The sequence below is a fragment of the Nuphar pumila genome, chromosome 1 (assembly GCF_984573655.1).
Source record: "Nuphar pumila chromosome 1, dmNupPumi1.hap1.1, whole genome shotgun sequence".
NCBI lineage: Eukaryota > Viridiplantae > Streptophyta > Magnoliopsida > Nymphaeales > Nymphaeaceae > Nuphar > Nuphar pumila.
Window position 1 is genome coordinate 168,208,898 of NC_143249.1, and position 13,769 is coordinate 168,222,666.

A 13,769-nucleotide genomic window follows, 5' to 3' on the forward strand; every position below is an offset into this window, starting at 1 on the left:
AAATACTTTATGCAAATTTTATAAGGTTCGCAAAATGTTTATGCAAATCACTTTTTATTAAGATGTTGTGACCTTCAGACTATGTACTTATCTATTGCGCAGAAATTAGCAGATTTGCTTGTGTGAAAAAAATGTCTTCAAAAAGTCAGGAATTGAAAATTTTGAACATGGCATTTCTTTTTTATATATCTAATGTTTTCCTGTATTTTTATACATGATCTTATATATTTTAAAAATTTAAGTATAATGATATTTTCCAAGATTTTTTTCTGAGATTTTTTTTTCTTAATTTATCTCGACATTTTCCTTTTGCTCCCGATAACGAGATATGTGACAATTGATTTTTTGTTTATCCATCACGGGGCCACATGACCAACTGGAGGAGGAAGAGTGGAGAGCTGTCGTCAAAGCGACAACCCGGTGGATTCGGCTTCACGCCGAAGGTAAAATTTTAATCGAACCATTTCCTCGCTGCTCGCTGACCCATTCCGCGGCCTCCCCTCTTTTCCTTTGACTTCTTCGTGGTCGGAATGATGTAAAAAAAAAAAAAAACGTTAAGGCCGGTATAGAGAAGAGAGGGTGGGAGGAGGAGGAGGAGGGATTCGATTTCGAAGGAATCGTTCTCCTCCGTTTTTGTTTTCCTAAGAATCTGACGGAACAAGGGAAAAATGGCTCGCACTAGATCGTCGTCGTCTTCATCGAGTCGGTGGCGGTATTTGCTGCCATCGTACTACCTCAAGAGGCCGAAGCGACTGGCCGCCCTGTTCATCGGCTTCGTCTGCTTGACGTTCCTCTTTTGGGATCGCCAGACGCTGGTCCGAGAGCACGAGGTTCTCTCTCTCTCTCACATGTCTACAATTTCAGCTTTCCTTTTGATCTTGGAACGGTATTTGGTTAGTATGTATAGGTTCAGATTTTGTGTTTTTTCCTCCCAAATGATAGTGAATGTACAGTTTTTTTGTATTTTTTTCTTATTTTTTGGGTTTTTATGGTTGCATAGCACGTGATTAACAAGTTTTATGTGTTATGCGGTGTGTTATACGGGTAGGTTAATTAGGTTTTGATGATTTTGATCTATAGAATACGGGGTTTGTTCAAGCGGAATGACGACGGAAGTGATTTTTTTTTAGTTTAGAGTTTTGGTGATTGTTACAGTGATCGAGTGAATTGAACTGGTTTGATTCGAATGTTTTCGATAGTTTACTGATCTTTTAGGTGATTTGGTGAGCTTGATAATCAAGCTAAAACCAGCCTTCTGAACGCCGGATCTAGCGCGATAGGCTAGAACTTTCGCTTCGTAGAAGCTTACATATGGTGTTGGACTTATTGGATTGGCGCTTGTAAGAAATGGAGTTTCTCTTGCTAGGAGAACGTGCTGCAGTTATTAGAATTGGCAGATAGCGAGCTGGCCGTCTGCATCTCCTGCGGAATTTGCAGCTCCAGAAGCCTTGGTTTCCAGTGACATGATTTTTTTTTCGTTTCTATGTTGAGTGATGATAGTGTTTTTTAGTTAGCAGGAATCGTGTTTGTCAATTTTTTATTAAATGACTCCATCTTTTCTTAATTGCCATAGTTCCGACCTAACATAGGGTTGCCACTTATGGACCTCGTCGGGCGACCTTTCAACTTTCATTTAGTTGGAAAGCAATGGCTTGATCAAGTAATTTTGTTTTGCGATCCATTGATTTAGTATCAATTTCATATAGCAACAGTAAAGGTGCTGGCAAGTCATGACTGAGCTCGGTGGTCTGCATATTTTTTCTTGTTCATCATAGGTGAGCATTTTGCTGTATCAGATATGCATGTCTTAATTCTCCGTTAATTGGTCATCTGGATGGCTTTAACTACTGAAAAAGTGGAATCACTGCCTTTGAACTTATTATTAAGGGACGTGGTCATCTAGCTGGAGAAAACACACATGCCGTTGGTAGCCTCATAAGAAACATATGATGAGCGTAGACTCTTATTGACATTTCCATTTACTATTCCTTGAGAATGCTTGAAATATCCAGTATCACTTCACTATGAATCATGTATGTCTACTGATTTTCTTATGGCTGCAGGGGCTTGTTTCTGCATTAAAGCTCTTCTCATAGTCACCAGTATTGTTAGACACTGTTCTCTAATCCATTTGGAGGGGACATACTTAATGGAAATTCATTAGACATATTAAATATGTTTCTTATCTTGCATTCTTTATGGTCTAGTTTTATGCATAATTTGACTTTTAAAATCTGAACGTTATCTCCTATTTTCACTTTTGGTGGAACTTATTTGGTGCTGATACCTGACGTACTTGGTGGTTCATCTCTGTCTGTGTTTCTTGTAACATTGACTGATGTTGCGTCTTTTTTTTAGGTTGAGGTATCAAAATTAAAGGAAGAATTGGGCCAACTGCATAATCAGGTATAGTGATCATCATTTCCTTCAGCCGAAACTGAATGTTGATGTACATATCAAGTCACATTCATTTAGATGGATTAGATCATATGGATGCAATTGAAATTCTTCCAACAGTGGATCATAAAAATGTAACTGAAATTTTTTCAAACTCTTGTAGCTAAGTGAATTAAAGGTTCACCTTGGGGAATCGAGTGAGGAGATTCCATTTGAAACTTCAAGGGATAAAACCAAGGAGAACCATATTCAAGAAGATGATCCCCTTGATGTTCAACGCAGGGAGAAGGTTAAAGAAGCCATGCTTCATGCATGGACCAGCTATGAGAAATATGCTTGGGGCCAAGATGAACTTCAGGTATGCCTAACTCTATACAAGGAAATCCTTTTAGATTAATTAAGAAGCTATTGGATTGCAAATATATAAAATTCTTGTTGTTTGATCTCTGTTGCTTATTCAAAGAATCTGTTGACCATGTTATCCAAGTGTTCAGTAATTTTGGCCTACTTGTATTTGTGCTTTTCATGTTCTGACCTTGATAGCTTGGTCCTTCAATTGATGTAAAGATACTTCAACTCCTTGCAGGATTTTTAAATTCCCTCTTTCTATTTGCCAGATTAGATGGTGACCACTCATATGTCATCCTAGCTGCCATATTGGGCTTTTGTATTTTCTCTTTTGCAAGGGGTTGTGTATTATACAGGTTGATTACTTGTATTTAATCATCATTTGGTTTTGTAAATATTTGGTTAGAGCTAAACTTGAGGTGTCGGAAGAGGTCTTTGCTTAAATGATGATTTCTAGGACAATAGGGTTGTAGATTGAGGATTAGCAGTTAAAACTTCCTTCTTTTCTCTTAGTTGAATGAATAATTGGAAGTTAAAAGCATGAACAAACAAAAAAAGATTTATGGTAGAAGTTGGTAGAATCTGTAACTCAGTTACATTTTCATTGTTTTGATTTAATTGTATCTTAGCTCTATAAGGTGGCTGGATTTAGTTTCAATTTTGTCGATGAACTATATTACAATATTTGCTTAAATACCTTTTTAAATAGTTTCAAACTTCCAATTCCACTTTTTTTTTTCTAACAATATTTTCCCCTTCCATTAATATTGAGCTTAGGGTTCAAAACCAAGAAGATGTGGTAAGAATACAACTCATTTTTATAATATTAAAAAGATAATACAAGCCTATATATATGTCAAATGTGGAGTAGGTGCCTACCACGAGCGAATGAGGGTGTTTGAGGTATTTTTTTTTCAAATCCGACCTTGCAATGCATTCAGCTTGATTGATTTACTGCAAAATGACACTTGGATCATGTTTTTCCGATAAAAAATGTGATTTTTAAGCTTTAAATATTTATAGAAATTTTAGACCATTGATTTTTAAACATTATAAAAACCTACCTGTGTGTCGGAATCAGACGATCAAAGAGTTGATTCCTATAAAATCAAGTATGCAGAACACATTTGTATAGTCAGATTTGAGAAAAACATAACAAAACCTTTTAAAAGCCCTGTATGATGGCGGTAGGCACATTTCAAAGCAGGATTGTGAAGAACATGTTGCAACCCGTATCAACCGGGCCCAAAATAAGATACGAATCATATCGTAAAAAATCATACTTTTAATAACCCCCCCTCCCCCGCCAAAAAAAAAAAAATCTAAAAAAATTCGTATCCAAGAAACAATCATAAATAAAACCATAATATTACATATCAAACAATTATGAGTTGCATAAGACATCAAACGTTCAGTAGTCAAGATAATATGCTATGAATGACATGCATATCATAAGAAAAATGCAAACTATGAAATAATATGCATATTAAACAACAAAACTAGCTAACACATGAACTCCCCCTAAGGGGCCTTATATGTTTCAAATAGTGTTATCAATATCATATTGTATCGTACTGTATGATACAGAGTATCAGTATATCGGTACATAAACTGATACAATATAGCATATATATCATAATGGATACATGGATGTAACGTAATGCATCATACGATATACCTCGTATCGTTCGAGTCAGCTTCACTTTTTTTTTAAAAGTTTTTCGGAACTGGAAAAGTGATGAACGACTACTCATGGGACCATTTTTAAGCCCACAGGGGTCATTTTGACCTCTTTTATTTTGTATTTTCCCTCCCCAAACTTAGAAGGGTGATTCACCTCAAATCTCACCTATTTTCGTCCTACCAAACCTTTTTTTGGCCTCTAACCTTCAAAATTGAACTCTAGAAGGATGATTTACCCTAAAGCCCCTGATTTCTATCCCACACTCTTGTTTTTTGGCTTCTAACCCTTAAAACTCAGTCATAATGGTGTCATTTACCCTAAATCTACCCATTTCCATCCTATTCAAATATTTTTTGCCCTCTAATGCTCAAATCTGGACCCTAGAGTGTTTGATTCAAGGTGTTTGGAGCATGGCAACATCAATAGACCTGACATGGGATCATCCTACACTGGTTTATGAAGAAAATAGGTTGCTCAACTGGTGCAACTATTGTAAAAGGGAGATTCATGGAGGTATTTTGAGGATGCATAAAGCAAAATGTGGCCATATGCACTTCTGGACAACTACCAGATGCTGTGAAATGGCAGATGAATGAGCTATTGAAGAAGAGAATGAGAAAGCAGAACTCAATAGAAATTGAAGGTCACGATATGTCCCAGCCTTGGGAAGACCGAGAAGTGCCACATGAGGAGCATGGGGAAATAACTGACAACGTGAGTGGCCCCACTAAAGAGTTGGAGATGATACAACAACAAAATGGTAAAAAAGTAGTGGTTGGGACAGGCAACATTGGGATTGGACATACACCACCCCGTGGCGGTAGTGGTAGAGGAAGGAGGGGACCAAAGAGGGGATTTGTGAGTCTAGGTTGTGGGATTGGTACCTATTTCCTGTGTAGGATGACCCCTAGAGCCCAACTAGATATACATTTTGCCGTGGCCTCCAAGCAAATGATTGAGTAGGTAGATCTAACAATTCAACATTTTTTCTTATGAGACTTGCACACCCTTTAACTATTCAATGTTGCAAACTCATCATTTTCAGGCTATGGTTGATGCAATAGCCAATATATGAGTTGGTTACAAGCAAGGTTGCCAAACTAGGAAGCGGGAAACGATACGGGAAACAAAAGCGAGAAGCGAGGCATTTTAAAATTTATAGGATGTGAGAAGTGAAGTATTAATTTTAAAGCGAAATATGAATAAAAAATGAAGCAATATGGTAACTGAATAGAAATCGAACAAGAAAAAAATAAAAACTAAAATAAAATTGATCATTCTTATAATTCATGATTTTTTAGTAACAATTAATTTTTTGTTAAAATCTAGCAATGATGGTTACCGATTCTATAAAGTACATGGGAAGTGAGTGGAAGCGTGAGAGAAAATACATGAAAAACTTGAAAAGAAATGTGAAAAAAGCATATACCATGCATGTGGGAAGCATAGACCATGCGTGTGGGAATCGAGATTTCCATGAAGTTTCAAAAGTGAGGAGTATCGCGCTTCCGAAGTCAGTTTTCGGGAAGCGCGCTTCCCATCCAGCTAAGAAGCTTTCGGTAACTCTGGTTGAAACAATAGCCAGTATAGGAGCTGGTTACAAGATGTCTTATCATGTATCGAGGAACATGATTCTGAAGCAAGTTGTTGCAGAAGTAAAGTAGTGGTGTGGTGAGTTTAGTGAGTCTTGGACATGCTTGCCAGTCGAGGAAGCGGGAGGGGGAAGCAATACGGGAAGCGGGAGCGGGAAGCGAGGCACTTTAAAAACTTTAGGAAGCGGGAAGCGTTGGACTACTTAGAAGCGAGTCACGAACTGTCTCGGAAGCGACCTAGGAAGCGAACCGGAAGTGACCTAGGAAGCGAGGGGGAAGTGAAAAAAGAAGAAAAAAAAAAAATAAAAAATAAAAAATAAAAAATAGAAAATAAAAAATAAAAAATAAAAAGTGAGGGGGAAGCGTGGGGGAAGCACGCTTCCCATAAATGGAAAGTGCACTTCCCAAAAATGGGGACACTTTCCCATGCATTTCGGAAGTGCGATGTTTCGTGCTTCCGAAGCGCGTATCGAGGAAGCGCGCTTCCCCTACTATAGGGGCGCTTTCGGTAACTCTGGTTACAAGATGCCCGTCTATCATGAATTGGTGTGGTGAGTTCAGATAGTCTTGAAAGACTACATGTTGCACCATCATGGTAGATGGATGGATGGATAGGAGACAACGAAATGTGATTTTTTTTTGTTTCTCATCTTAAGGGTGTCATGTTGCACCATCATGGTAGCAACACATGCTCCTGACCCACATGGCCTACATTGGTTCACATCTGATCACCAATGCATCTTATGTAAAACCTTCACTGAACATGCAAGCACACAATTTTTTAATCATGTCCACAATGCACATTCATTCACACACATAAAGATTGTACATATAAAACAAATTGCATATGCATATGAACATTTGCCTGCAACATGCATTTTTTTTTCTTTCATGATTCATCTCACGCATAACATCCAAACATGCACATGATGATGTTAATACAACATCAAAATAACCTTATAAATTACTTGTTCATGATATGCACATCTATTCTAACATGATATTCAATTGCATGAGCATACATTACCAATAAACACTTTTGCCATTCATGTAACAAATTTGGGCATGCTCAGGATACAGAACATAACCACTGAGTCATGCTTATTCTGGCACGATACACAGGACAACATTAGCATGCTGTTGGCAGCATGTTGCTCATGCATAAACATGCAGCCAATGGCAGTGGACAACGGACAATGCTGCACCTAAATGCGCAACATTGGTTTGCCCTATAACAGCCCAACAAAAATTGGATAAATCACATGTTTAATGCATATATATGTAGAAGAATAACATGCTGGAAATATACTCTACTGATGCATTATTACGCAAGGAAATAACATGTTAAAAAATTACATGGTTGTTGCATGTTTATGCCATCACTCAAAAGGGAAACAATATGCTGAGAAAAGAAACATAAGGTTCGTGCACAACCGTACCAATAGTAAAAAAGAGAAATTAGCATGTTGGACAGTCGGCCAATTACACATCGATTCAAGTCTGTCCACCTAGTGTGAACAACAAATTTGAACCAAAATTGCGTATGTATCATAGCTGCAGATCTCTCCAAAGAAAAAAATAAAGTGACAACTTGTAAGCCTGTCCAGATCTACATGTGTAAATACTATAGATCTGGGCCAGATTTGTCTATATGCATGGGCAAAACCAATATGACCCATACCAAACTTCCAGAAAGCATACTAAACAACAAATATTCATTAATTAAGGGCTGACTGCACATATACAGCCGCAAACCTATGAATCATAACATGCATATATATATATATATATATATATATATATATATATATATATATATATATATATATATTGGTCTTTTAGAGAGAGGGTAACGTCCCTTATGGAGTCCCTCTATATCTCTCTCTAACTACTATTTATTTTCTTATTTTATTTCTTTTACTATTTTATTTTAACCACATTTGGGCTCTTCTTGTAACGCCCCAAATTCCAAACTTGCGAACCTTTTCAGAAAAACAGGCAAGAGATTAGAAATATCTCTTTTCTTCAGAGTTTGTTTATGAAATCAGCGGAAGATTTTTCTTTGATAAATCATAAGGCAAGCTGACAACTTTGGGCACGTTAGCTAAAAGAACCAAAACTCACAAGATTCGGATATCCAAGGAAAATCCGATACAAACCCAAGCGTCTAGGATGCGAGCTAAGAGCAGGAAGAAGAAATCTTGAAACCATCTTGCAATCGCGTCATCGCCCGTAGTGTACCTAAACATCACCTTTACCCATAGAATGAGTTAGTTTCGCGAAAAACTAGTAGGTGCACAAGAGAGACTACAAGAAACTGAATTAAGTACATTTAATTCAGTAGGTTACGCATTTTAAAGCAGATATGCAATTAAACAGGTAAGCAATGCAAGCAGGTGAATGATGCCTTAAAGATATTCTTCTCCTACATAATGGCAATTCATCTTGCCTTGTCGACAGGGGGCTCCGCTCCACCTGTCCCTCTTGTTTTGCCGACAGGGGACTCCGCTCTCCCTGCCGTTTGCCTTGTCGATAGGGGGCTCTGCTCCCCCTGTCCCTCTTGTTTTGCCGGCAGGGGGCTCCGCTCCCCCTGCCGTTTGTCTTGTCGATAGGGGGCTCTGCTCCCCCTATCCCTCTTGTTTTGCCGGTAGGGGGCTCTGCTCCCCTTGTTCCTCTTGTTTTGCCGGCAGGAGGCTCCACCTCCCCTGCCTTCTTTGTCCTGGCAGGCAGGGAGCACCTGCTTCCTGCCTCTGCTGCTTTTTGCCAAGCAGGGGTGAGGCCCTTACCTCTGGCACCCTTGTCGGCAGGATGCATAGTTCTTGCCTCTGCAGCTTGCAGGCAGGAGGCCTTGCTGCCTCTGTTGACTTTCTGCAAGGAGCTGTGCTCCCTGCCTACCCATTTGTGGCCCGGTACTACTGCAGGTGTTACCGGACCCGCTTTTGGCTTTCGGTTTGCATACTAACGCCTCAACATCACAAGTTGAACGGTAGATCCTGCTCGCCCTCCGTGGCTTGAGCTCGTGCTTACCTACACCGCTGGCATATGCTGGACCCACAACCCCTCAAGGTAGGGGATTCTTTCGTAAAAGGACAATGAACGGATAAATGCTAAAATAAGGAAAGATAACTAAAAATGCAAGAGGACGCTGATATATGTATAGGTATGTCTTTTAATTCAAGGATGCGGTTTCACGATCCTTGTCCTCTTTACTTTCTTTGCACTTTCCTTTTCTGTTGCCGCCGCGCTATATGTGCCCAGGGTTTTAATTCATGTCTTTACATTTTATGTCTTAATTCAAGGACACGGTTTTGCGATCCTTGTCCTTTTTATCTTTCCGTACTTTACTTTTCTGTTGCCTCGCGCTTTATGCGCCTTGGCCTTTACTTTTTGTTTTGTCTTTTCTGTTGCCCCGCGCTTTATGCGCCATGACTTTTTACCTGTCTTTACTTTGCCGTCGCACTTTATGTGCCCAGGCTTTTGTTTCGCATTTCCTTATATGCACTTTCTTTTCTGTTGCCCCGTGCTTTATGCGCCATGGCTTTACTTCTTGCTTTTGCTCTTTGTACCTTACTTTCCTGTTGTCGTCGTGCTTGCTTTTGCACTTTTTGTATGTGTTGTTCGTCCTTACTTTGCTGTCGCACTTTGCACATATGCTTTACTCTTGCTTGCGATCTTATCTCTGTCGTATGCTTCTTTACTTGCTTACGCTTATAGTTTAAGCGAGGTATGACTTCGTGTCTCGCGAGCCACTTTTTGTACTTGCTTAGTTAGGGTATGATTTTGTACCTCATGGGTTGCTTACCTATTTGTTTGCCTATGGATTCAGGTGGTCGAGGTATGAGTTCACCTCGTGTGTGGCTTGCGCGTCTTACGCTCGATGTGCAGCTTCGCACATCGAGTCTTGCTCCTCGTTTTGCCATTACACTATAATGTGCACGGGTTTACCCCTTGTCAGCTTGCACTCCCTGAGTGTAGCTTCGAGTGTATAGTGTATACCGTTTCACTTATTTGTTTTAAAGGTCACAATGCTCACATCGCACTTCGATTTTTCAAACGATGGTTTAGGTGCAAACCTATTTTCAAAATGTATAGCTTGTAAAATAGATTTCGAAAGCCTTTTGCGAGATAGCAGCTGGATCTCCCAAATCGATGTATTTGGGAGAAGTGTGTTACAACTTCAGTTCGCGTATCCGATACGATTCGGATAACCCTGTCTAGGAGCATGTGCATGAGTTGGGCAAGAGTTCTATTGAGGAACTGGCACCATCGCCTGATCGGCGCTACATCACCTCTGATGTGAGACATAGTTTCTAGGCTTTTTGGTCAAACTAAGATAGTTGACGCACTTCCTTCGCGAGATTATTGTTGATGAATTTCTTTCGAGAAATCCATGCTCCTCCCCTTGTAGTCGTACTCTTAGTCATGTACGATATGTTTGGACTACGAAGAGCAGGATGAAAGGTGTGTGGTTGCCTCGAACGTCCAATGGTGCGTGTAATTTACATAATGATAATTATGCGTCTTTACAAACAAGATGCTCGAGTGGGTCGAAAGACCAGAGCATGTAGAATGAGACGACGGTTAAGAAACCTCCGTCGTGCCCGTTCGACATGGTTCATCAAGAGAGAGGATGGATGGTACAAAACTCCGATGGACATGCCATTAATGACAGTCATGGGCAAAAGACCCGACTTCTCTAGTCATCGGAGGTTAGGGGAAATGCTATAAAGATAGCCACTTTTGCAGAAGTTCGGATGCATCCATAAGCCTTTGTATGCCTTTGGGGACTTACTCTATTGGTCACTGGCCGTCCCCTTAAGAGCGGACTCAGTCAGTCATTCGGGGTAGCATAAAATACATAGCATAATGGACCCCCGAATTGATATCGATTGTTTCTATGTTTTGTGCCTTGTGCGTACCCACAATGGCTAGTTAATAATGAGAGCAAAGTATAACCTACGCATATGATTATGAGATATGTGTGCTGTGGTAGGAATTGCTTGCTTGCTTGCTCGGTAGTTCAGTATGCTACTCGTTGAGCTATGCACGCCTGTCGAGGCGTTACTCTAGTTGGTTAATCTCCTTACGCAGTTCTTTGCTAAGTAATAACTAGCTTCTCATACTAGTCAATTGCTTATAATACTAACATTATGCTAGTTGCTACATATTAACATGTGACTTGTTTTACTCCTTGGTCGAACTGCTTAGTGCTTATTGTAATGTAGCACTTTGGCTTGCATCTCTTATGATTGATGTGATTGCATATAGCTCGTAATCTACGAACTGGTGGCAACTAGGACTGATGTAGCCACTTGTCTTATAAGTTGCTTACATATTGTGATATAACTGCTACCGTATGATTGCTTATCATGTGTAGCTTATGAATTGCTTGTGATGCAATAGTTTGTGCTTTACGATTAATGTAGTTACTTGTCGATGGACTGAACCATTTAATGATAATTGTATGTATTGCGAGAATTGTTATGAATGCTTGTCTTATTCAGTTGCTTTGTTTGGTTGTTCGATAGAGTTAGTTACTCTTCGCTCATAGAATCAGTTGGATTGCTATAGTTGCTTGTTTAGCACTATGGTCCTTACTGCTCTTGTATTTAACTGTTTGCTTTATTAGAGTTTGCTTACTCTGCAACACGTTTGGTTAGTTCTGCTAGTCTTGTTTTTTCCTGCTTGATCTAGTGCTTATCTTGCTTATTGCAGTCTTTGTTCCTCCTTGTCTTTTGCAACTCTACTGGTTTCTTGCGAAACTGACCCAAGTCATGGGCAGGTGGTGGACAGGTTGAGACAGCTTGCGATGGCACGATGACGTGATGAGTTCAAGGCGAGACCCTTTCCTTAACGTTACGCTCCTGAGGATATTTTGGTAAATATGATATAGAGTTTCTTTGAAAGCATCTCTTTTGATTAAAACTCTGAATTATTAAAACTGTGTTACCAAAACTTCGTTCTTCTTTTTATTTCAATAAAATATATATTTGAGTTGCAAATCAGTTTGTAAAAGGGAAGTTTGTGCTGTAATGCGCCCAAGGTTCAGGGACTTGCTATTTCAAACATGATTTTCCGCTGAACTTTTGTTTCAAACTCTGATAAATAATTAATTTCAAAGCTTTCAACATTTTTCATAAAAGGTTTCAAGTCCACGATGTTGGGGCGTTACATTGTCGGCTGGGCCTGACAGCCCATGCACAGGCCCCCAGTTCGGGCTTGTGTGTGTTGTCAGGGCTAAACAGCCACCAAAAAAAAAAAATTTCGTCATTAACTCTTTTTTTTATTGTTAAACAAAACTGCCCAGCCGAGCAGACTCGGCTGGAGCTGAACCTAGTTCAGCCAGGTCTGTCAGGCCGGTCAGCATATGAAGTTGGCCTGGTCGGTTGGCTGGCTGAGCCGAGCTCGACTGGTCAGCCGACCAGACCACTAAAGGAACCCTGCAAAAAAAAAACAGATTTTCTGTTTTATATATATATTTTTTTCAAGCTATAAACTTATACAATTTCAGAAATATCACATGAACAATATGCTTTGTTGAAGATACATATTCACTGATGCACATACCTAATTAATATTTCAACAAGCATGCTATTGTACCACGTTTTATGAAAAATATATGCATACAATCTGATTTCATAGATATATTTTCATGCATCTATCTGATCCGTGTCTTGATTCACCCATAGGAACATCGATTTCCACAAAACTAGGCATTAAACGGATGCACTCGCATTACTTAAAAATTCTGTTTTTAACACAAAAAATAAATAGGTACAGAATTTTTTGTTTTTGTTTTTGAAAGATGAAAAGAGTAAGAAACACATGCATGGGAGGGGATCCATAGATCCTCTTTCGTATATCTTAGAGTGATCACATAGATCTACTCTTTTTACCATGGTTTTAGATCATGGTAAAACATGAGAATCGAATCGGTATTCAATTTCTCACTTATGTCAAAAGAAGAGACCCGTACCTTTTGATAAAAATCGAAAAATAGAGAAAACAATGGTGAAAAAAGGTGGCTGGACCGTTGGAGAAGAAATCACTTCTTCTTCTTCTTCCTTTTTCCTCTCCTTCCCTTTCTCTCTCTCTCTCTCCTCTTTCCCTTTTCCCTGTCTTCTCTCTCTCTTTTTTTTTCTCTAACTAAAGTGTAACGCCCCAAAAATCCAGGACTTGTAACTTTTAGAATAGTTTAGAAAGCTTTGAAATCATATGATTATCAGAGTTTAAATAGTACTTCAGCGGAAAATGATATTTTTAAAACAAGTCAATGGACCTTGAGCGCATTACAGCGTAAACTTTCCTTTGTCGAATTCCGCACAACTATTGAAATCAAATGGTTTTAAAATGCAATTTCAATGATTGAGAATTTGTTCATGAGATTTTTACAACTCATTATGTTTGTTGAAACAAAAAAGAAGTTTACTAAAACAGTTTTAGTAACTCAAGGTTTAATTAAAAGAGAATTTTTGAAATACACTTTATACCAAATTTACCAACATGTCGTCAGGAGCGAAACGTCAGGGAAAGAGCTTCATCTTGGTTTTATCATGCCATCGTGCCATCGCAGGTTGTATCATCCAAGGTTTTAAAACCCGTGACTCGGAACTCGACTCGTTCTTTATTGACTCGTGACTCGGTGGGTCAACTCGGTGACTCGGACCGGGTTTTGTTAACTTTTGATTTTGAAAGAAAAACAATATATAATTTGTCTAAAACCATGTTTTTGAGTAAACAGTCTCCAA

General features: G+C 39.1%; 1 protein-coding gene across 1 annotated transcript in view; it reads left to right on the forward strand.

Moving 5' to 3' along the window:
- Positions 1–619: 619 nt before the first annotated feature.
- The window catches only part of LOC149851228 (mannosyl-oligosaccharide 1,2-alpha-mannosidase MNS1-like), a 37,036-nt gene continuing 23,886 nt past the window's right edge, over positions 620–13,769 (forward strand). The window contains exons 1-5 of the mRNA XM_090008029.1: positions 620–830; positions 2,359–2,406; positions 2,561–2,755; positions 5,018–5,309; positions 8,673–8,970. Coding sequence (XP_089864155.1) covers positions 669–830; positions 2,359–2,406; positions 2,561–2,755; positions 5,018–5,309; positions 8,673–8,970 — 995 coding nt within the window. The 5' untranslated portion in view covers positions 620–668. The remainder of the gene's footprint in view (positions 831–2,358; positions 2,407–2,560; positions 2,756–5,017; positions 5,310–8,672; positions 8,971–13,769) is intronic.